The 25,265-nt window shown below is 37.6% G+C and overlaps 1 protein-coding gene across 2 annotated transcripts; it reads left to right on the forward strand.

Annotated features, from left to right (window-relative positions):
* Positions 1–76: 76 nt before the first annotated feature.
* LOC149691774 (mitogen-activated protein kinase kinase kinase 1-like) lies at positions 77–25,260 on the forward strand. Of its 2 annotated transcripts, none has more exons than XM_089869167.1 (18): positions 77–191; positions 6,365–6,803; positions 9,713–9,805; positions 10,158–10,664; positions 10,955–11,281; positions 11,369–11,571; positions 16,015–16,151; positions 18,847–18,934; positions 19,038–19,350; positions 19,460–19,723; positions 19,791–19,912; positions 19,979–20,360; positions 20,431–21,289; positions 21,364–21,464; positions 21,776–21,928; positions 21,996–22,290; positions 22,355–22,629; positions 22,744–25,260. In XM_089869167.1, the coding sequence occupies exons 2-18, from the start codon at positions 6,630–6,632 to the stop codon at positions 22,894–22,896; spliced, it is 4,446 nt and encodes a 1,481-aa protein (XP_089725293.1). In that variant the 5' UTR covers positions 77–191; positions 6,365–6,629; the 3' UTR covers positions 22,897–25,260. The 2 variants fall into 2 exon arrangements, with proteins under 2 accessions (XP_089725293.1, XP_089725294.1); XM_089869168.1 differs by lacking the exon at positions 77–191 and adding an exon at positions 6,028–6,290.
* Positions 25,261–25,265: the final 5 nt, after the last annotated feature.

A 25,265-nucleotide genomic window follows, 5' to 3' on the forward strand; every position in this document is an offset into this window, starting at 1 on the left:
GCTTGAGTTGTGTTCGTAATCGAGTGGGCTATGACGTGACGTAAAAGTAATTTCCGTTTAAAGAATTTCATTGGATTACACTTGGCGCTCTAATAGCAAGTCTGACCAATGAGGGGTTTTTGGTGTTATTCGCGAGTTTGTGAGTGTGGAAGACGGAAGCGCGTTTGATTCTTGCGTTTATTTTGGATTTTGTAAGTATTTAAAGTTTTTATGTTAATTTTAAATAAGGTTTTAAGCAACTTTAAGGTTTATAATAATCGGTATAAGTAAAATTTGAGGGGGAATATTCGGTATATTCGGTCCCGGTATGATTTTTGCATCAAAAAAGTTCGAAGCCAAGGCTTATAATATAAAAATATTATAGTTCGTTGTGATTTTTTTTATTGTTGACATGTTTTTTTTTTTTTGTTTTTTTGCTCCCATCCAGAACCTTGACCATTTAAATTGCATGATACGAATGAGCGAAGGATCTTTAGTTTATGAGTGACCACAGTTGCTTAAGTTAATTTCTTTATAAAACTAGACATATTACTGCGTGCACTTTGTTCCTATTTTGGGCTCAAATTATTTAGTACAGTTCACTTTATGACTAAATATAATATACTCAAGAGTTTCGTTTCAAGTCAAATTGATCTTAGGTAGTGGATTAACATTAGAGATAATAGAAGTTGGTTGTAAATTAGAAACTTATGAAGATTACATCCAAGTTAAAAAAACTCTTTGATCCTGGGGCCAGAAATAGTGAATTAGGGTACATGGGTAGAGAAAATTTCCCATTGCATAAGAAAGATTCGTTGTGTAGGGTCTATTTTAATCACTAAGACCCCCTCTTTATAAACATTTGGGAGATTATGATTTTATGTATTTTCTGTTACTTTACTATATTATGTTAATAAGACTAACAGGGCAAGGATTTTTAGTCAAGACTTGGCTGAAGTTAGCTATAACTATTTCTGCATAATGGAAGCCATTAAATCCCCACTCCACTTTGCCCTTCTGATATGTTTTAGTAGAGTGTTAGCAAGTTTGATTTCTGGACTTGCCCCTATTATATCAATTTGGGCAGTCAAATTGAGGATTGTTGATAAAATTCAGGTGAAAATATGGCAGTAATTATCTTGGGAAGCGATATATTGTCTCAATAGGAATTTAATTCAGAAAGATGCTAACCTCTAAGTCCCCCTCCTCAATGTAAGTTTGTAGCTTTAGCTTCTCTTTCATTGGTGTCGTTTTAGGTTTTTTTTTCCCCATTATGACCCTCTGTCATAATCGACTTCCCCTTTTCGTTTTCCATCTTGCAGGCATTGGGGGCCGGGATGGGGGTGTAAATTATATTAATATTTTTTGTGGTAAAGAGACAGAAGCCTCTGGGGCATATAGAGATATATCTTTTTATCTACTTGTTTGCTAACATAAACACAGCATAGATTATAGAAAATAAGTTTCGCGTGGGTTTGTTTGTTTGTTTGTGAGCTGTTGCCACAGGTCTATTGAAAACCTGGAAAAGTCAGGAATTTCAAAATGGCCAACAGGGTCAGGGAATTTTAAGAGTTTCAACAAAGTTAGGATATAAATATAAATAAAATATCTGTAGTTCAAATATAAAGCTGGGTTATCTTTTAAACGCCGTTTTAGCAAGATTAATTATGTTTGACCAGGGATAGATTTAATTTTAGAAGTAGGAATGGAGAACAGAGTAATCTGGGCGCGTGCCAAAGTCCTGGACCCCCTTCCCGGGAGAGAGGGGGGGGGGTATGAAAGAAGAGTCGGGTCATAGCGACAGAGGTAAAAACGAATTACATATTTTTCTCCGCCCCCCGTCAGCAACGTCATCAAAAGGTAGTTTAAGTGAGCCAATAAGATAATTTAAACTTTTCGTTACGTGTTGGAGTGAGGGGCTCTATACTGGGTGGTCTATGAGTCGGACTGAAGTAAATACTAACCGTACATCTCCATTCCTACTTCTAAAATTAAATTATCCCTGGTTTGACCATACACTGAAATTGTTTTTTGTTAAATATTGGTAAAATGCGATTTAAACGAAATTGTTTACTTATATCACTTATATTTTGAACAATAACTCTTGTGCCCTTAAACGTCAGGGAAAATCGTAGAAAAAGGTCAGGGAAAACCTGGAGAAGGTCATGCAAGTTTCGTGGCAACACGTGAATAAGAATGATGTACCACACGTAGATATTAGTATTGCGTAATAGTAATTTCTTCATGTTTTCATCTATTCTCTCTGGATCTGGAAGGCACTCGGGGTACATAGGGGGCTAATAATAAACATCCTCCTCGACCCGTCCCGACCCCGGGTTGGTTAAAAAAAAATGACTTACTGGATGAAGGAAATGTATTAAGTAACTTCTCCCCCCAGTGGGAATTTTATTTTAGAGTCGTATAGTAGTATCTTTTGGGCCATACCGCGGTAACCAGATTATTTACACTTATCAGCTGTCAGAGACAGTAAGCCCTAATTTTATTTCAGCCACCCTTCACGGCATTGCATTGCATTGCATCCACGCCTCTTTTTAAGCTTTATCATAAGTTCATAATTCACTGATAAGTTTGTCACTGGTTACAAACTGGAGCTTGTCATGAAGTGAGGGAAGTAAAGCGACGCCTGGTTGGTTTTGGCGCTTTCAAAGTCTTAGTACAGACCAAGAAGTGATATCTAGTTTATTAGGGAGAAGGTATAAGATGCCTAAGTATTCGCGCGCGCCATAGTACCAGTCCCCGTTTCAAAATACCAGGGGGAAGTAGTAAAAGGGGGCCGGGCTATTTCGCCTCTCCTCAGTCGGAAAAACGTAATTTCCGTCATTCGCGTCGCGCTGACGTGAGTTTTCAAGAACCAATGAGATGCTGGTTGTAATTTATAGGCGGCAGGGATTAACTCCGGACCTACTATACGTTTGGACTGGAGATAAAGCTGGAAATCTGGCGAATTTATACCTTCTCCCTAATAAACTAGATATCACTTCTTGTACAGACTAAATAGGAAGATGGAAGTCCTGCAAACCGAGTGCAGTACTTCAATTCTCGCTTGTCGTTCTGTTAGAATTAGCTCGAGCTGTAAGCTTGTCTCTCAGAAGCATTACGAATTAGTATAGGTAGTGTCATACTTATGGTAGGAACATATCTTATAAACTTATGGATTTATAAGTTTTCCTTCTTCTGTAATTTTACCTTCCAAGATAGCTCCTGATAAAATTCTTTCGCGATAGTAATTTTTCTTTTTATTTTTTTTTTTTTTAAAAGATGTTAAAACTAAAAGCGATATTATGAAACGGAATTAAGCTAGAATGTTTTTGGGGTTTTTTTTTTCTTCTAAATCAAGATTTAGTATTTTATTAAAAATCCCTCGTGTTTTCTTTTGAGGGAATACCGGTTTTTAGTGAGAGAGAGAAAAGAGATATATCCGTTTATCTAAGATTGCCTTTACAAGAAATACCGAATTTTTATTATAACCACCCTAAGTTAGGTCACAAATTGACTGACTTCCTATTAGAAAGTTAAGTACGTTTAACATCCTACTTGAAAAGAAAGGATAAAATTTTTTCAGGTTTTTTTTTAAAGTGGTATGTCTAGTTAAACCGTCCCCATATAGTGCAAAGTCTGAACTATAAACCGAACCCCATATGAACTGGGTTTTTGCAAAGTTGGATAAACATATGGGTATATATTAGCCATGGGGCGTCATACAGCCATAAGTTTATAAGATATGTTCATTCCATAAGTATGACACTACTTATACTTCGTAATGCTTCTGAGAGACTTACAGCTCTAGCTAATTCTAGCAGAACGATAAGCGAGAATTGAATTACTACACTGGGGCGTCATACAGCCATAAGTTTATAAGATATGTTCATTCCATAAGTATGACACTACCTATACTTCGTAATGCTAGAGACTTACAGCTCGAGCTCGAGCTAGATCTAGCAGAACGACAAGCGAGAATTGAAGTACTACACTGAGGCGTCATACAGCCATAAGTTTATAAGATATGTTCATCCCATAAGTGTGACACTACCTATATAATTCGTAATGCTAGAGACTTACAACTGGAGCTAGTTCTAGAATTGACACACTGGGCTTCTGAAGTAGACTTAGGAGTTAAAACCTTTGGGTCCTGGGAGATGATGATTTAAATTATAAACCAAAATACTGAATATTTATTTTTTTTACTATAAGTATGTGTCTAGCTAATACAACCCATTTATATTTTCTTGTCGTAAACTTCGAAATGTTTAAAGATAAAGTTTTGAACTCGTAGTGGTCCTAGTGGAAAAATTTTAAAGATTCCGATAACGTAGGCTTGACGGCAGTGAACGTAACCCCAGGGGCCTGTTTAGGGTAGTAACATTTCCAGTTATTGAGAGACTCAAATGTAACTTCGGCTTAATTAGGTTGCTTTAAAAAAAATTGTTACTAAAGGGCTAGTGTAATTTAAAATAAGTCGAGAAATTGAAGAAGCCAGCAAGCCCAAGGAAGAAGTTAAGAAAGTGAATAATAATAATTTGACACTATACACTGCTAGTAAATTTTGTTGTTTACAACAATGTTCATACAAACCTGGAAATCCAGGAATTACTTAAAAAAAGAAACATTATTGCAGTTACTAGGTGGCCCTGCACGGTCGCACCTGGGAATTAATGGGGAAATAACGTGGAAATGGCAGGGAATTAATGGGGAAATAACGTGGAAATGGCAGGGAATTAATGGGGAAATAACGTGGAAATGGCAGGGAATTAATGGGGAAATAACGTGGAAATGGCAGGGAATTAATGGGGAAATAACGTGGAAATGGCAGGGAATTAATGGGGAAATAACGTGGAAATGGCAGGGAAATAACGTGGAAATGGCAGGGAATTAATGGGGAAATAACGTGGAAATGGCAGGGAATTAATGGGGAAATAACGTGGAAATGGCAGGGAATTAATGGGGAAATAACGTGGAAATGGCAGGGAATTAATGGGGAAATAACGTGGAAATGGCAGGGAATTATTGGGAAATAACGTGGAAATGGCAGGGAATTTATGGGGAAATAACCTGGCAGGAAAAAAGTCAGGGATATGTCAGGGATTTCATTTGGTATGTCAAACCATGCTTCGAGCAATGCTAAATATGAGCCAGGTGTGAAAAGTGGGCTCTGGTAAATACCTTAAAATGGTCAGGGATATTGCGAAAATTTGGTCAGGGATTTTCAATGTAAAAATTTCGCACGAACCCTGATATGGGACAAAAACTCTGGAAATGTCAGGGAAATATATGGGACAAAAAGCCTGAAAATGTCAGGGAAATATATGGGACAAAAAGCCTGAAAATGTCAGGGAAATATATAGGACAAAAAGCCTGAAAATGTCAGGGAAATATATAGGACAAAAAGCCTGAAAATGTCAGGGAAATATATGGGACAAAAAGCCTGAAAATGTCAGGGAAATATATGGGACAAAAAGCCTGAAAATGTCAGGGAAATATATGGGACAAAAAGCCTGAAAATGTCAGGGAAATATATGGGACAAAAAGCCTGAAAATGTCAAGGGAATATATGGGACAAAAAGCCTCAAAATGTCAGGGAAATATATGGAAAAAAAACCTGGAAATGTCAGGGAAACACATGGGGAAAAAAACCCTGGAAATGTCAGGGACGACTGGTCATACGATCTCAGGGGGTACATGGGTTCTTGGCGCAAGTCACAAACAAGACAGAAATCAAGATTTAAAAACTTTCCTATCAATGTTAAGTCCCAAATTCTTGCCCGGGATCTGTTTGCGACGACAATATGAGAGTATTATAAACCTCCTTGGCTTTGTCTAGTTTGTTAACCGTTCTAGAACGGGAAATGTATATTTCTTTAATAATCTTTAAAAACTTTTTTTATTTATTTCCCAATCCCTTTTTGTACGTTCTTGATTCTTGTACTGTACTTGCGTCACGTGTTCACTTATCAACCAATCACGCCGTAGCTTCGCTAGAGATTTTTGTGAAGCTGTTCCTTTAAATATAAGAATAGGAGAATGAGATTCGACTCGAGAGAGAGAGAGATAGAGAGAGCCTGGAAGCCAAATATTAATATCGTTATAACCAGAACAAGCTTTTATTCGAACCCATGTTGTACCGTGGTGTTATAAGAAAAGTACATCGCTGCTAATGTTTTTACGAAAGGCTGAGCGTGTGCCCATTTGGGATAATATTCAACCAGCACCCCCTTGGTTTGGTTGGCGCGGTAGTCGGGAAAATTTTAAGCAGGTTTTTCTAGCCCCAAAACTTTATTGACCTTGAACATTAGGTAGAATATTATTTTGCAGTACATTGCCTTTAAACTCGAATTACATAGACGTTTTTTTTTTTGCCTCATTGCAGATTGGATTCGTTTTATTTTTCTTTTTTTGGAGAAAAATTTGGGTTCTTTTACAAATTTTCGCCGGATTACTTCGTGACAAAGCGGAAGGATATTTTGTGGTTTTTTTTTTTCGGTTTTTTTTATTATTTCAACGAGTGATGCGCGTTTAAAAATCATCGGGATTTTAATTTAATAACGATAACGAAAAAAAGAAAAAGAAATAAAATTCCGTGGTGTTAATTTTTAAATGTGGGAAAAGTTCGATACTTATCATTCAATTACGACATGGCATCGGCGATGTCAACGAAAATGGACCATACCGTGGATTCGCGAGTGTTTCAAGAAAAAATTAAAGTGCCTTTGTCTCCGTTGAACGTTGGTGCCGCCGGTGGTCAACATCATCACGCTTTCAAAGGAAGACATTCTTATTTTCATTCGAATAAGAAAAAGGAACCGGTGGTGAGATAATTCTTATTTTATTATTTTTATTATGGTTTTGTTTTTGTTTTTATTCTTTTGTGGTTGGGTTGAGATTTATTCAGGGTTCGTATAAAACATGGGAAAACCTGCGGGAGAGACCCTGGAAATGTCTGGGAAATATATATTGTTCGCTTACTAAAATTTCAGGGGAAACTCTTTGGATGTTTATAATTTTTTTAGTAAATTTTAGGGGAAACTCTTTGGATGTTTATAATTTTTTTAGTAAATTTTAGGGGGAAACTCTATGGATGCTTATAATTTTTTTGGTAAATTTCAGGGGAAACTATTGGGTATAGTAAAATTCACGGAAAAAATCTAGGGAAATTTATAATTTTTAGTAAAAATCGGAGGAAAAACTCTTGGAAATTTATAATTTTAGTAAAAATCGGAGGAAAAACTCTTGTAAATTTATAATTTTTAGTAAATATCGGAGGAAAAACTCTTGGAAATTTATAATTTTTAGTAAATATCGGAGGAAAAACTCTTGGAAATTTATAATTTTTAGTAAAAATCGAAGAAAAACTCTTGGAAATTTATAATATTTAATTCAGGGAAAACTTTTGGAAATTTTAGTAAAATTCAGGGATATTTGTGAAGCTTGAGTAAGTTTTCTCTAATGGGGTTGCCTCCAACTAAAATCCCATTAGTTATTACTCCAAAAAACACTCGTGCAGTTACAAGGTGGCCTTACACCTGGAAATATCAGGGGAAAAAAACCTGTATATGTTCGGGAAATCGGTTTTCCAAAATTTGTACGAACCCTGTTTATCGGTGGTGCGTAATTAAAGCGCGAGTGTCAAGGATTTTAACCATGAAACCTGGATTTCCTTGAAAAAAATTGGGAAAATAAAACTCTGAAGTACATGCTTTAGGTAGGTTGTTGAGGAAGTCACGGAGGAGAGTCGAAACTAGTTTGGGATTAAGTACGGTAGTTGTATTTTATAAGGGAAATAATTTTATTTTATTTTAGAGTATTTACAGCAGTCTGGAAGCTTTTATTTATTATACAGGGTGTTATAGAATAAAGGGTGGGTTGGATTGGATCGAAGTACAGCGTAATTTTGAGGTCGAAAATGTTACGTGACATTTTTCCCTTTTTCAAGTTATGATTAACAGTGTTCAAATTGAATATGAAAATATTGAAAGATAATATGCTATTTTAATTAAGGGGTCATTCCTAAAACACTTCTTTAGGGGTGTCCCTTATGGCCAAATGTCATATAAGTTACAACATTTTCGACTTTATTACCCTTTATGGTTAGTGCTTAACTGATGACCCCTTAAATTTAAATCTGGAATTGAAAGACAATATTCTATTTTAATTAAGGGGTCATCCCTAAAACACTTCTTTAGGGGGTGTCCCTTAGGGTCAAATGTCATAGAAGTTACAACATTTTCGACTTAGAATTTATTACCCTTTATGATTAGTGCTTACCTGATGACCCCTTAAATTTAAATATGAAATTGAAAGACAATATGCTAATTTAAATAAGGGGTCATCCCTAAAATACTTGTTTGGGGAGTGTTCCTTAGGGCCAAATGTCATAGAAGTTACAACATTTTCGACTTAAAATTTATTACCCCTTTATGATTAGTGCTTACCTGATGACCCCTTAAATTTAAATATGAAATTGCAAGACAATATGCTAATTTAATTAAGGGGTCATCCCTAAAATACTTGTTTGGGGAGTGTCCCTTAGGGCCAAATGTCATAGAAGTTACAACATTTTCGACTTAAAATTTATTACCCTTTATGATTAGTGCTTACCGGATGACCCCTTAAATTTAATTATGAAACTGAAAGACAGTGATTTCTAGTTTAATTAGGGGGTCTTCCCTAAAATACTCTAATCAAAACTTGTTTTGGGTAGCCCTTAGGGTCAGATTTAATTGAAGTTACATAATTTTGAGTTGACTCAAAATTTATTGTCCATAGAAAAATTCCCACTGTACTTCCATCAGGCTCCTTTTTGGGAACACCCCTGTATTTGTATTTCACTGTACAAGTGTTCTCTAGTATTTGGTACTTGTAGTGTCTGAAAGATTGTGTCCTTATTTATCATAGTGGTAATTTTTGTTTTAGATTTTATTTATTTTTTTTTTTTAAGGATTCTTTTGAATTGGGGAAAATTAATATTTTATTTACAGTTAGATTATTTCAATTTGGTACTTGTTATCCGTTTTTTAAAGAAACCGAATAAATGATGAAGTATCTATCTTAGATAAATGTTTTCATTGGTGATAATTTGCTGTATTGATTTTATACTTATATAGATAAGAGTAGTTTTCAAAATTATAAGTGTGCATTTGGTATTTTGTTCGTATATTTCTTTACTGAATTGTGTCCGTTTGAAATTTACCCGATTTTGGTAAACTTGGGATATTTTGTGCTTCAGGAGTAAAGCTAAGATTCTTAAACACAAGGTTCGTACAAATCTCGAAATGTCTGGGAAATAAATTGTAGACGACTAAAGGTTCATGGAAAACTTTGGGAAATTTATAATTTTGTGAAATTCACGGAAAACTGAAGGGCTTGCTCTAACTAAAAATAACCAATCCCCTATCGTTATTACTCCATAAAAACCACTCATAGGTGGACTAGGACCTGGAAATGTCAGGGAAATATAGGGGGGGGGGAAGCTGGATATGTCAAGGAAATATATGGGGGAAAAGCTGGATATGTCAAGGAAATATATGGGGGAAAAATGCAGGGAAATAAACCTTGAAATATATGGGAAAATAAGCCGGATATTTGAAGAAAATATATGGGGGAAAAAACCTGGATATGTTAAGGAAATATATGGGGGAAAAACGTGGATATGTCAGGGAAATCGGTTTTCCAAATGTTGTACGTAGTGTTAAACGCAGGTAAAATTGTATGTTTGCAGATTGCAAAGCCTGTTATTCCATTTGATTTATCAGTTTGTTGCAAACGAACAAATATATCAATGCCCGCTATAAAACAAGATCTTGGACAATTGGTATGACGCCATTTTTTATTATTATTTATTCCCTCAACGCAAATCGAAAGTGGATTAATTAATTCAATTTAATTCAGTTAAGTAAAAAATAATCCGCCCCTCAATTGACAAATATCATCCTGAAATAAATTTGAATGCAAATTTCCTAATATCCTGATGATGACTATAGAGTATTGATGTATCATTCAATAATAGTATAACCCTTATACTACATCGTTAGACAAAAAGTGTCAAAGAACCGTGAACAAGAGTCAAATTTCTCCATTTTTCAACGCTTGACCTTTTTTTGTTGTTGTTGTTGTTGTCTCCCGGTTTTGTTATGATAATTAATTTTTACGTTCAAACGTTACAGCCAAAAGAGTGTAAAGGTCAAGGGGGTGGTCCAAAAATTCGAAAACCTTTGAACCCTTCGTTACACTTGAAGCTTCCTTTTAAGGCATTCTCGAATGCGTCAAAAGAAAGCCCTTCTGTCGTAACGAATGCCAGTTTAATAACGACGACAACAACCGAGAGTAAGAGCCCAATAACTCCTAATCCTCCATCTACTACCGGTGCTAAGAAGGAGGTCATACCTTGTAAACCACCGCCAACTCCTTCCAACAACAACACCAACCCTGTTGTATCTTTAAACAATTCTTGTAAACTGCCTCGACCGTCTTCATTAGCAACAACGCAACTTAAAGAAGAGTCACCTTCTTTTAAACAAAATCTTTTTACTGCCCTTTCTGGATTGGAAAATGAATCTTTTGAGAAAAAATCCTCTTTCTTTCGAAGTCATCGTAGCAAGTCTAATCTTAAAAGACCAACGTCCATGTTGGTCTTGCCGACGCAAGTCTTGGGAACAACTACCTCTAGATCGGTTAGAATTTTCATTCTTTATAGGCTCACTTTCTTGAGAAACCAACGAGCACAGGCTGGAGGTTGTCCTCTTGGGTTATTTTCCTCACGCCAAAAGGCAACGCTAGACGGAGCTAGAGTTGAACTACACCCCAACTCGCGCTACCTCTAGGGGTGCTTCTTGACGCGAGGGGAGATAACCCAAGAAGGTTACCTCCTCCGCCCTGATGGTGTTTGTGCTTCTCTGTTGGAATTATGGAATGGTCAATTTAGATACGTTTTGACCGTTTTTTGCGTCATGTTATTCGATAGAGACCACCGTCTCCTTCCTATTTGTCTTCGGGCCGAAGAACACCGTCTCCTGGCTCGGTTTTAGACCCGGTTTTTGTTGAAACTGTAAAGCAAAGAATACGTAAAGTTCAGAGGGCCAGACTTTATTTATTGCAACAACCCGGACCTCATTCATTTCTGGTGGCGGCCGATTCACCGGAGCACAAGTACAAAGTTATCATTGGTCCTCAGAATTGCACTTGCGGTAAAAGCCCTCATTGTATTCACGTTTTGTTCGTCATGTTACGGGTATTTCAAGTTCGATCAACCGATCCCAAATTGTTCTCCAGAACTTTAAAAAATTTTGAGGTATGTTCAACTCTCTCCCAAAAATATCGCGGTGTAAATGGTAAGAGTATATCTTTATGGATGGTGCGTTTGTCTTTGTACACGCAGGTTGAAGAGTTGATCAAGAGATATCAAATTAGGCGTAAGAAACAAGTCAACTCGAATCCTGCCACCAATAACAACGATTCCCAGTGTCTGCCAAAGAAGAACAAAAATCCTGGAAATAGAACTAATAGAACAATGCTAAAGACATCGGCTTCGGAAAGTTGCCTTACGAATCCCGCCGTAATTTCATATCCTCAACCAAAAGGGTAAGCACTTATTTTTATTTTTTATTGGTTCTTGTTTTGAAGGGGGACGTTATGTTGTGAATTTTGTGAGTGAGGCCTGTAGTCCTTTGCTCAATTTAGTGTCCCTTTGATGGGACATGGTACCTCAAACACAATGCTGATATGAGAATGTTTTAACTCGCCATCCTATTTGTCAATTATTGATATGACATTGTGGGTTGTGTGTGACGTAACGTTACGTAAGCGGGGGAGGACTGGGTTCATTGCCTAATTTAGTGACAATTGACTGGGAACCTTGAACACAATTGCGCGTCACGTGACACGGAAACGCACCCATGTCCATTTGTCAACTCTTGGCGTGACATTATGGGTGTTATCTCACCTAAACCTCCCATGCCCCAGGGGGTTTCCACTTTTTTCAAAATTTGCTGGTAGAATAGTCTGCTACTACGAACATTCTCGTGACGTCATACCCTTCTATCTCTTACCTCGGTTTTTGGCGACCATATTGGAAGTCGTCAGCTCGGGGCATACAATATATAGACTACACCAATATTGACGTCACGCCCCAATAGCTCCTCCCCTCTCAGTAACCTTGTCTTAAAACGGGCCATTGATGGGTATGTCTACAACAAAGACCTTGAGTCCATCTTAACCCTTTATAGAAACTTGGTTGGGGTACGTGACACGGGTTGTATCTGGAAATTTACCAAATTGGGCCACCATTTTCCCCTCTTACGGACAAGTGGCCTATTTCTACATCTTAGTATACAACTGATAGGACGTCAGTTCAAGGTTACCAGCCCTAGCTAGCCCTGTTGGGTCAGTTTTTTTTATGTTATATTGAGGATACTCTGGTTTGGGTCTGAATGGAAGATGATATGTAATACCATTGACACTAGTTAAGCACCATTCATTAAGACTAATGGTTTCAAATGTGTAATTGAAGTCAGGGTTACGAAATGTTTTTGGAAAATATATTTTACTGTTTCTTGTGTTTTATGAAGTACGAAAAAACAGTGTCGTATATTTTTTTGCCAAAGTTATCTAGGACGCTTATCTTTATTTGCGATATATTTCAAAATGAGAGAGAAAGAAAAACACAGTATATTTGGGCTAGAACCACTTAAATTCCAGGGATATATAAGATCGGGAATGCATACAGCTTATTGGAATCATTGTGACCCCTTATGTTTATATCCCTTGTTAATTTATATGCGGGTTTTGTGGATATACCGGGCTTGTGAACTTACAATCGCGTCACGCCTCATAATTCTGACGGCGTCTTTATAACTCTGTCGTTTCATTGGTTGGTAGCAACGCGAGTTCCCAGGCGCTCAGGCAAAGATAGATTATAGAGTAGTGTCGGTAGAGAGGGGAGTAGACTGTGTATCCCTCCCTCTAGGCGCGCTTTTGCAAGAGGGGTAGGGGGATGACACTGAGCTAAGAGATAGACGGGTATGACGTTTGCCTACGTAGAACTGGCGAGGTAAAATTCGTCATACATAATGATTAGGCTATAGCTAGCTCCTCCCACAAAATCCCCGTAGATACTTTGAGTGTAAATGCAGGGATGTAGCGAACAATGATTCCTAGTAGCTGTATGCATTCCCGATAAGCGTGAAAACGTTTTCACTGGCTTCGAATTTTTCAATTAAATTAAATAAACTTCGTTGGTATAGTTATTATACCCCTTTAATTTATGCATTGACCTTTGAACTCTCATTATGTAACGAATTAACACCTTGGGCCCTGGGTTTTTTTTATTTCTTTTACACAAGTACCCAGCGCGCTGTATTTTTAATAAGTTAAGTATAGTTTCTCGAGTTACCCTTGGAGGTTAGGCTAAACGAAAAATTAACTCTGAGGGTCCGTTTTCTTCTTTCTAGATATAAAACATCCGGTTAACGTTTTTTCTTTCTTTCTTTCTTTGCTTCATTTTGGTGGGTGTGTTTAATGTATGATAGATTATATTACCCCCAAGGGGGGAGCGCAGAGAGGGGGAGTTTAGTTATAACGGGATCGTTCCTAAAGATATCTTAAACATTTTCTAAGTTTATACTATCTAAATGAAAGTGAGAATGAAATGATATTTTGATTTTATATATTTTTTTGTCAAAAGTATTGGGGGTTTTTAAGTATGTATAAAATTAAACGTGGGGTTGTGCTACACTCTATTCGACGTTATTAAATTTATTGATTGATAAAAATTATCGGAGAGGACGTGGATTTGTTTAATCACGTGTTTTTTTTCTTTTATTTTTTTAATCGAACCATCATCACCAGATTTGAGATTTAATAGTTGATTTTAATATTATAAAGTCGGTTTTCTTGTTCAACTTGTTCAAGTGGTACCGTAACCCAGGGGTGGGAGGTGGGTGGTATTTTTCCCTCTCGCACATACAGGGTGTTTCTCTATGCCTGGTCCGTCAGAAATTAAGGGAGATCATGGATTTTCTTTGGGAAATCGATTTTTAGTCGAAAATGTAACCTCTATCGTCATTTTGACCCTAAGGGACACAGTTTTTCGAGTTATGATTGGAGTGTTTTTACGGATGACCCCTTAATTAAATTATTAATTAATCATTGTCTTATTTCAAAGGGGGTCATCCATAAAACACTTAAATCATAACTTGTAAACAGTCTCTTACTGCAAAATGGAGATAGAAGTTACATTTTCGACTTGAAAATTTATTTACCAGAGAACATCACACGTCCCTTAATTTCTGACGGACCAGACGTTGAGAAACACCCTGTATGCGCGTGCGCGTGCCCCTGGTTGATATAAGATGATTTTTTTTATTTTAATATTATCATGTCTCGCACTAGGAGGGGAATTTCACTTCCACAAGCGCAAGGGGAGTTTTTTTTTACTTACTATGAGGGGGTTCAACGACAACTTTGGAGGCCCAATTTGGGGGGATTTTATTTATATATATATGTGGAAAGTAACTAAAGAATAAAACGGCAATATTTTCCGGTGGGGTTCCTCCCCCCCCCCCGTTCAAACTAACCAACCGGGGTCACGCAGTTAATGGAGATTGTTATGGCTTTCAGACTGATTCTGAATAACCTTATTCTCCCCCCTGTTTTATGGGGACCTCCGAAAATTGTCCGTCCTATTCTTAATTTACTACTTTCTACTGAAGTTTAGTTTTACTTTTTTCTTGTATATTTTTCACTTGGCTACGGTACAAGTGGGTGGAAGGATATGCCAAATTTTGTGGGTTTTTTTTGTGGTGGTAGAGATATGTGTTTGTATACATACAGGGTGTTTCAAAAATGGAGGGTGGTAGGACCAAAGAGCAATGGGTTCTATAAATATTTAGTCGAAAAATGTAGCTTCAATAGAGAGCTTTCGTTTGGGGGAGGAGCTAAGAGACGTGAGATAATTTACACCACCATATTGGTGGGTTCATTGCATAAGGAAAGCTGCAACCCACCAATATGGCTGCCAAAACGGTGGTAGGACTTAGGAGGGTGTGACGTACTACGCAGCCAACTGAAATCTCTCTATAGACCATTTCGGAAATTACATACAGAGAAACCAACACTTAGGGGTGAGGCAGTCGTTGGGGTATTCTTCCTCACGCCATGAAGCAACGCCATATGAAGCCCAAGTTCACTACACGCCAATTCGCACTGCCTCTAGCGGTGCTTCTTGGTGAGAGGGAGAATACCTCAATGGTGGTCTCTGGTTGGTTTCTCTGTATGTAATTTCCGAAATGGTCTATGACATTTTGCTTCAGGGACCACCTTTTCCAAGTTATGATTGGAGTGTTTTACGGATGACCTCTAACCCTTTAATTTAATTAAGGGGTCATCCATAAAACACTCCAGTCATAACTTAATTGTCAACGGTGTCCCCTTTTTGGCAAAATCGGTCACAGAAGTATAGAACATTTTCGACTCAAAATTGATTTCCCATACAACCATCCCACTGTACTTCATAATTACACCATTTTATAAAAATTGTTTGAGAACAAAATTTTTAGAAAGAGGTTAGGGGGGAGGGTAATGGAGTTGACACTTGACAGTACGTGCGACTGTCCTAGTAATAAAATAAGTTTTCTCGGGGCTGGTGCTATTTAAGACATTTCCCTTAGTTATTCCTGAAAGAGTTGTTAAACTTGATACATTAGCTAGCTTATTTCAAGATTCAGGGTGGTAAATTATTGTGTCAAGTTCACAAACATTGAAGTGTACTCCATAAATTATGATAGTCTAGGTCTGGTTCTATCTAAACTTCTAAAGCTTTCGTTTTTGTTAATCCCTGAATCCTCAGACTCCAACAACTTCATTATTTATGTCCCCCCTTCCAAAAAAAAGAAGCTGAAAAGTATTTGTGTGAAAACGTTTTTACAAAAACGTGTGATTGTGTTTTGTGTTTTTCCCACGAATCCATACGACCAAGTTTTTCTTGTTAATCTTTTTTTCTCTTCTTTTCTCTGTTTTGTTGAATAGGAATGGAAATGAAGGGGCAACTGAGGAAGAAAGCGCCCTTTGTCCGATTTGCCTTCTGGATATGGTGGAGGGAGAGTCTCTGGTTACTTGCGAACAAGGATGTAGAAACAAACTTCACCATCACTGTATTGCCATATGTAAGCCACCAGAGTTATATTATTTCCCGCATTTTATCACCGCCCCCCCCCCCATTTTTTTTTCTTCGTTTCCGATGTCTGTTTAGTCTACAGATCCTATTATTTTATTTAAGCATACAATTTATTATGTCTATGATCTTGGTAAAACTAAAAAGAAAAATTTCGAGGGGATGTTTTCTCTCAGAGTCTCTGTCGAGGGGCCACTCACTTACCTTAATCGGTCTACTAAAGGGATTACGTGTAATCTTAAGTTTCATGCCCTTGACAGTGCTTAAAATGATTACAAGTAATCCGTAATCGGTGTACAGAGTGATTAGCCCCTCTGTCTCTACACCTACGGATTACGCGCAATCCGTAATCGGTGTATGGAGTGATTAGCCCCTCTGTATCTGTACAATTACGGATTACGCGCAATCCGTAATCGGTGTATGGAGTGATTAGCCCCTCTGTATCTGTAAAATTACGGATTACGCGCAATCCGTAATCGGTGTATGGAGTGATTAGCCCCTCTGTATCTGTAAAATTACGGATTACGAGCAATCGGGTGTACAGAGTGATTAGCCCCTCTGTATCTGTACAATTACGGATTACGAGCAATCGGGTGTACAGAGTGATTAGCCCCTCTGTATCTGTACAATTACGGATTACGAGCAATCGGGTGTACAGAGTGATTAGCCCCTCTGTATCTGTACAATTACGGATTACGAGCAATCGGGTGTACAGAGTGATTAGCTCCTCTGTATCTGTACAATTACGGATTACGAGCAATCGGGTGTACAGAGTGATTAGCTCCTCTGTATCTGTACAATTACGGATTACGAGCAATCGGGTGTACAGAGTGATTAGCTCCTCTGTCTCTGTACACCTTCGAATTACGAGCAATCGGGTGTACAGAGTGATTAGCCCCTCTGTATCTGTACAATTACGGATTACGAGCAATCGGGTGTACAGAGTGATTAGCTCCTCTGTATCTGTACAATTACGGATTACGAGCAATCGGGTGTACAGAGTGATTAGCTCCTCTGTATCTGTACAATTACGGATTACGAGCAATCGGGTGTACAGAGTGATTAGCTCCTCTGTATCTGTACAATTACGGATTACGAGCAATCGGGTGTACAGAGTGATTAGCTCCTCTGTATCTGTACAATTACGGATTACGAGCAATCGGGTGTACAGAGTGATTAGCTCCTCTGTCTCTGTACACCTTCGAATTACGAGCAATCGGGTGTACAGAGTGATTAGCCCCTCTGTCTCTGTACACCTTCGAATTACGAGCAATCGGGTGTACAGAGTGATTAGCTCCTCTGTCTCTGTACACCTTCGAATTACGAGCAATCGGGTGTACAGAGTGATTAGCCCCTCTGTCTCTGTACACCTTCGAATTACGAGCAATCGGGTGTACAGAGTGATTAGCCCCTCTGTCTCTGTACACCTTCGAATTACGAGCAATCGGGTGTACAGAGTGATTAGCCCCTCTGTCTCTGTACACCTTCGAATTACGAGCAATCGGGTGTACAGAGTGATTAGCTCCTCTGTCTCTGTACACCTTCGAATTACGAGCAATCGGGTGTACAGAGTGATTAGCCCCTCTGTCTCTGTACACCTTCGAATTACGAGCAATCGGGTGTACAGAGTGATTAGCCCCTCTGTCTCTGTACACCTTCGAATTACGAGCAATCGGGTGTACAGAGTGATTAGCCCCTCTGTCTCTGTACACCTTCGAATTACGAGCAATCGGGTCTACAGAGTGATTAGCCCCTCTGTCTCTGTACACCTTCGAATTACGAGCAATCGGGTGTACAGAGTGATTAGCCCCTCTGTCTCTGTACACCTACGAATTACGCGTAACCATAATCGGTGTAGAGAGTTATTAGCCCCTCAGTCTCCAAAATTCGTGTTATTTGGCTATCATCAAGATGTTGCCTTTAAGTTTTAAATGCCAATTTAAAAGTGGGGGACACTTGACAGAATTTTAAAGAGTAAAAAATATATAAAGTTTAAAGGTTTTTTGATAGAGGAAAAATAAAAATAAAAAAAATTGGCAAATAATTTTATATCCACTTCAGTTCAGTTTTCAAAATTGTAATTTCGCAATGGGGTACGCCAAGTCAAGAGCTTTCAAAAAATTGCAATACACATATACTATAATAATTCTACGGGGTTTCTTTTATCATTAGAAGAAAAACCATACGTGGAAAAATACCATTTTTATTCAGACAAACACAATGCAATGGCCGACCTGGAAATTATCTCAATCTTTAAGATACAAAAATCTAAAAAACAATAACAACATTTGATCTAGGCATATTTGAATTGTTTCTTAAAGACATTGAAACTGGGGTTTGAAGGGTTGATTTACGTAATCAGTTAATTAGAATATAATTATTTTCAATATCGTTGGCAATCATTAAGATAAGGTTAATTCTTCCAGTAATACTTTTAGAGAACCGTTCCCATCCATCCAATGAAGCGCTTAGAATTATATCTCTGACTGTTACACGTCAAACACTTTCTTATCTTTGTAATGTACGAGTTATTTTATCTTAGGTTATTTTGGTTATAATTTTTAGTCCCTACTTGAATATATTTGAAGATTTTTTCGGTATAATATCCTAAATTTGGTCTTTAGAAAGTAAATTGCAGTTTATATATATGTTGATTGCGTTTATTGTTTTTGTTTAACGACTATCAGGGGCTGCGGAATGTGTTCAGAAGAATGAAAAGATTCTGTGTCCTTTGTGTCGAGCCGAATGGATTTCACCTTCATTCAACACTAACAAGTAATGGAAAAGTTTTTTTATTTTCTGTTGTTGGTTGAAATGTTTGGTCACGGTGTTTTTGAATGTCTGGTTGGAATGAATGTTTTGCTATCATTAATTATAGAAGTGTTGGTCGAAAAGATATCGGAGAAAATGCACCCAACGTACCTGCTTCCGTCGTATCCAATAGGAGTCCTAGTTGTACAAGTTTAGCAGCGGCTATCAATCCAAAATTACTAAAACATCACAATTTGTATTCGTCCAGTCATTCCTCTTCATCGCCGCTGACCAATTCATCTTCATCGAGTTCATCCTCATCTTCCATTACACCAACGTCCAGTTTAAAAAATAGTAGCTCAATTTCGTCTTCCATCGATTCTCATTCAACCCGTAATGGGTCTCATCTTAAACTTCCCGATGCCCAAGCCTGGTTACAGGTAAATTGTTAGGTTTTTTTGATTTTAACGCGTCCTTGTGTTGGTTTACGCGTTTTGTTGTCTCTGACGAGAATAGTACGTAACACTGCTGCGTTTTAATTCTGGTAAGGTCTTTGGCAACGAATTTGTGAGTTCCTTGGCTTCCCCAAATTGGTCTTTGAGAGAAAAAGCCCTTAAGTGGTTAGCTAGACAAGCTAAGTCGGTACTGGTTTTAACCGAAGAGATACAAGACCCTAGTGGTGACACGAACAATCTCAATCTTGCTAGTAGTAACAGGCGTTTGCAAGATTTTGATACCGTCTTAGAAACTTGTTGCAAAATTATACAGTCTACGTTAACGGACCCAGTTTATAAAGTTTACATCGCCGCATTGGTGAGAGAGACTTGTATACCGATCCCTTCTCCGACTGTTAGTACAATTGTAAATTAATCTTTAACAGCGAGTTCTAAGGATTGTGTTAGCTCATAGTCTGGCCCAAAACGATAGTGATCTGAAAAAATTGCAGCTCAGAGTTAAGCCCATTGTCAAAGGCATTCTTTTAAAGTGTGCCGAAGGAAGCAGGTATTTCAATATCATGCAATTCCAAAGATGAGCTTGTTGAGGTAATTATTGTATGGTTTACAATAGACGAACATCTCAACTAAGTATAGCGACTTTGATTGAAATGGCACGGGGTCAAGCGGGTGCGTTAGCAGTTGGTTTGCAAACGAAGCAGGCGGGCTCTAATGGATTGGGGGGAGTGGAATATATCCTAAACTGCGCCTTGGAAGATGATACGGATAACCCTAAAGTGATGAAACATTGGCAATGGCTTTTAGGCCGACTTTTGGTTGTTGAGCGTTTAATCGAAGAGTTTCCCCACGAGTTTTACCTACTGTACGTTCAACAGTACACGTCCATGTCATCAGTAATGTCTACGGGTCCAAATGGGGTCTGTGACGAAAACCACCGACATAAACTATTACATTATCAGAGGTTAACAACTGTTCTGGGGTTTGCTAAGAAAGCCGTAAGTTTTTTCATGGAATTTTCCATGAGTTGAATGTCTTTTTAATTGGATGTTTGATTGGGATGTATAGTTGGAGCACCCACATACCACTGTTAATAAGTTGGCCCATCGCGTATTTCTTGTGGCCTGTAATCTGACGGCTCGTGTACCTGCAGTATTTTCTCAGATATTTGATATGATAAGTGACTTAGACGTGAACATTCAGAATGCTTTAGTAAGAAAGCTGGAAAAGATTATAGAAAACCTCAATTCCCATTCGAATGTCAATGAGAAAAGGAATGGCAAAAGAAAGTCTTCGTGTATCAGTCCATCCACGAATAATAACAGTCCAGAATCGCCTTATAGTCTTCAAGGAAGTAGAAAAAACTCTCTTATAGGACGAAATCAAGAAAGAAATCTAATCCAAGAGAAACTCGTGTCCGAAGACAAAGATAGTTGTTTATCGCGTAATTCCGCGCAAAGGTTTTCCGGACGTAGTTTGTCATTCAGTTTTGAAAACCATTCCAACTCCAATTCGGGCAAAGAGTTGTTTCAGAGTCAGAAAATGATTAGGCCATCTTACCTTCCATTACGTTCGACCAACTGCCCTTCTCCGGGTTTGAACAGAACCGGTGGTAGAGACTCGTTTAGAAATAAGAAGACGTTGAAAAATGAAAATGAATTTTCCTGGAAGTGTGAAGAAGATTTGAACCCTTCGGTTACTAGTTTTGATACCGGTTGCCATACCACACCGGAACTAGATCTATCAATGCTTGACGTGATTCCGAATGAACCGGAAATTGTTAATGACTTGATTGATTTATCACCTTCCGTTACTTTGACGCCTTCTTGCGACAGTGGAGCTTTTAGTCCCGTTTCTTTTCAATCGGAAGTGTCAACTCCCGTTACTCCGGATGAATCCTGGAATAAAAGTGTGGCTAAATTATTTGGTAAGTCGTGTCTTCTTTCGTTGTGAAGTGTCAAAGAAGCTGTGACGCTAAATTAAGCTGAATTATAAATACAGTGTCACCAAAAACCCCCGATTTTGAAGCTGATAGCTTTCCAGTTATACCTGGTTTAAGAAGCTCCCCAGATGAGGAAATTGTCATCAGTATGCAACCTGATGTAGGTTTTTTTGTAACATTTTTAACCGAGTTGCCCGCCCTGGTTTTTAATAAGAATTAGCCTTATTCCTTATCAGCGCCACCTACCCATAGCGGCGACTTTGAGAACTACTGTAAGCGGCAAGCCAATCAGATGTCGCTAAAATCTGGTGACGTCACTGACTGGCACTCTCGGGTCTTACCAAAAATGACGTCACCAGATTTTAGCGACATCTGATTGGCTTGCCGCTTACAGTAGTTCTCAAAGTCACCGCTATGGGTAGATGGCGCTGATCAGGAATAAGGCTAATTGAATTCGTTAAACGAATCAAGGTCGCTGATGATCCGAATGGGGAGGTTATCATGAAAGGATCGTACATTGAAACGGTTCATTGGAGTCGCGGACCTTTGTTGGGAACGGGAGCATTCAGTAGTTGTTATCAAGCTAGGGATGACAGAACGGGGATTCTAATGGCTGTGAAACAAGTGAGAGTGAATGAATTAAAGCGCGTCTTAAGGAGTTTAGCTTCATTTTTAATATTGGTATGTCAAGGTGTCATTTTTCCGTAATGATGAAATGGAGCAAGAGAAAGTTATGGAAGGGATAAGAGAGGAGATTATTATGATGTCGAAACTTAGACACCCTAATGTTCTAAGAATATTGGGGGCTACCGAACAAGGTGGTCATTATAATGTCTTTGTTGAATGGATGGCTGGAGGGTCAGTCGCCAGTCTTTTGGACCGATACGGACCATTCAAAGAGCAAATTACGCTCAAATACACGTGGCAGGTTTTGGATGGTTTGGCTTATCTTCACGATAATCAAATATTACACAGAGATCTGAAAGGCAAGTTCTACAATTGCCGCTTGGAACGTTTTCGTATTTATTCAGGGATTAATTGCTACTTTAGGAGCAAATCTGTTAGTTGATTCTACCGGTCATCATCTAAGAATTGCCGATTTTGGGGCAGCTGTTAGAATGCAGTCGCATTCTACGGTAGCCGGAGAGTTTCAAGGGCAGCTATTAGGTACCATTGCCTTTATGGCCCCTGAAGTGTTGAGAGGGGAAAATTACGGAAGATCATGCGATGTTTGGAGTGTTGGTTGTGTTTTAATCGAGATGGCAACTGCGAAACCTCCTTGGAATGCGAATGACGTATCTAATCATCTAGCATTGATATTTAAGGTAAATTTAAGAGTCCTATTTTTTAGGTTGCGAGTGCAGTACTCGGACTCGCGCAATTTCCAAACTTGTTGGTGCGCGTTGAAGCTTTAATTTTTCGTTTTAATCAATTTAAAGATTGCTTGTTCAAATACGCCACCGCCAATTCCGGAGAATTTAAGTTCAGCTACGCAGGATTTGGCTTTGCAGTGTTTGCAAGTCAACTCGGAAAAACGACCGGCTGCTAAAAATCTTTTGAATCATCCTTGTTTCCAGCAGTGCCTTATGTAATTGGGAAACGGTTTAATTTTTTTCTTTATTTTCGAGTAGCTTAATGGGTAGGTCCTATATAACCGCGTATAATATCGAAAGGAGAAGGTCAGACAGGGGTCAAGAGGAAATGAAAAGTACGTACCTTAGGGGGAGATGAAAACAAAAACAAAAAAAACAGTATTTTTGAACTAATTTAAATCATTATTCGAGGACCAAGAAGAAAAAGAAGGGATAAACATTTTAAAATAAAATGAGGACCAATTTTTAATTTTTTAAACAAACCCCCAACCCCCCCCCCATACCCTCTTTATCTCTTTCTTATCATTTAATATAATTAATTATAAATGATTATTAATTATTCAGGTATGTTTGTTCTCTTTTAATTTTTATTTTAATGACACACCGGTTCTGTTATAAAAGAACGTCGTGTTTAATTCAATTCAGTTCTTAAAAACTGAACTGGGAATCAAATTCAATACTGGCAGACAAACGAAAAATGTCCTATATTTGTTCTTAACGCAGCAGAGTCTAAAAGCAAGCTTTCATGGTCAAAGCAAAGCTTAAATTTTTTTAAAACCGGTAAATGACCATTCGCAATTTAATCAAAAAAACGAGAAATCAAATTATTCATCGCGTTTTTTAATTTTTTTTTTTTTTAATTTTTTTTTTTTAATTTTTTTTTAAAATTTTTTTTGTTTTTTTAATTTAAGGGTACTTAAAAAGGATTAGTGTTTTTAAACAAACCTCGTTTTTATTTTTAACCGTGAAAGAAATCATGATAAACGAATAAATTACGTGAAAGAAATTTAATTTTCATTTTTTTTTTTTAATTTAGGTGAAAAGAATGATTTTAGATCTATTAGTACAGGTCAGATATTTTGGCCTACTTTCTTTTTTTTATTTATTTTATTCGTTTATGTTAAGTACCGGTACACTTTATTACGTAAGAAAGTATAATTTTAAAATAGGTATAGTTACCTACCTGCCATTTGCTATATATAGTATTGGATGGTATTGATTGATTGGTAAGGGAGAATTGAATGTTCGTGTGCAAAGTAAATTTCTTTTCATATCAATTGAATTTATTCAGTCTTTGGAAGAATTTGATATCAATTTATTCAGTCTTTATATACGAATTTGATATCAATTTATTCAGTCAGGGATAGATTTAATTTTAGAAGTAGGAATGGAGAACGGTTATTATTTACTTTAGTCCGACTCATAGACCACCCAGTATAGAGCGTACTCTCCCTTCAACACAACACGTAATGAAAAATTTAAATTATCTTATTGGCTGCTCACTTAAACTACGTTTTGACGACGTTGCTAACGGTGACGGCGATAAATACGTAATTCCTTTTTACCTCTGTCGCTATGACCAAAGAAAATATACGCTCCAGGAATGGAAGGTATGTCTGGGGGTTGGGTTGACCAAGGAACTTCCGGTCTATGCAATTTCAATGTAGCCGGAAATACCTCGGTCAACCGAGCCTGCCTTTGAAGCGTGCTAGGAGGGGCCAGACAAAAAATTACACTAGAGGAAGCTACACTTTCCATTCCTGGGGCGTGTATCTTCTTTGCTATGACCCAGCCGCCTCTTCTTTCATACCCCCCCCCCTCCATCCCGTGGAAGGGGGTCCGGGACTTTGACGTGCGCCCAGATCCATTCCTGCTTCTATAATTAAATCTATCCCTGATTCAGTATTTTTATGAATTTAATAATAAGTCTTTGGATTTTTGATGACGTCGCATGGCCACTATGGCGGCCATCTTGGATTGCTACATATCTAGGAGGTCGTAACTACTGCTTTGATATCTTTCCGTGAGTCTAACATCTCTTAGTTGAAAATGAAATCAAACCCCAAAGTGGTTAAAACTTTTAAATTAAAAAAATGTCTCCCAGACCAGATCCGCTGAATTAGATATTTACTTTGCACTTTGACATTGGTTAGAGAAGACGCGTTTTTTTGATGCATTTTTTAGGTCTTTGGACTCGTAATGTTGGAATTTTTTATAACATTTTATAAAAAAAATAAGTAACAAAAGTGGAAGCTAGAAGAATGTTCTAGCATATTATCATATTATAAAAAGGAGGGATTTAATTAAGGATTTGATAATTAATTAATAAGTTTTACGCTAACACCTCTTTCAAAAGGTTAAAATTTCCGTTGCGGGTGAAAGGGGAACGGATTATCTATTGGCACATATTCTACGATGACATGTCTTAATAATAATTAACCTTTAATAGTAATAGTAATAGTTAATATTATTACTGTGCCAAAAAATAAACAAATATGATAATGAATTCCCCAGTAAATGAATTAATGAATTTCCACGAATTCAAGTTTTTATACGATATTTACATGTATTTATGTCATGAGATTTTG

The sequence above is a fragment of the Phalangium opilio genome, unplaced genomic scaffold (assembly GCF_054372755.1).
Source record: "Phalangium opilio isolate 3A_F unplaced genomic scaffold, DU_Popi_V2 ptg000025l_1, whole genome shotgun sequence".
In the NCBI taxonomy this organism is placed as follows: domain Eukaryota; kingdom Metazoa; phylum Arthropoda; class Arachnida; order Opiliones; family Phalangiidae; genus Phalangium; species Phalangium opilio.

What these genes read in the sequence shown, in the direction of transcription:
- LOC149691774 (XM_089869167.1), top strand. Translation starts at nt 6,630, where the DNA reads ATGGCATCGGCGATGTCAACGAAAATGGACCATACCGTGGATTCGCGA. An exon ending in CCTTCATTCAACACTAACAA is followed by an intron (nt 18,935 to 19,037) that starts GTAATGGAAAAG and finishes CATTAATTATAG; the next exon opens with AAGTGTTGGTCGAAAAGATA. An exon ending in TGGGGTTTGCTAAGAAAGCC is followed by an intron (nt 20,361 to 20,430) that starts GTAAGTTTTTTC and finishes TGGGATGTATAG; the next exon opens with TTGGAGCACCCACATACCAC.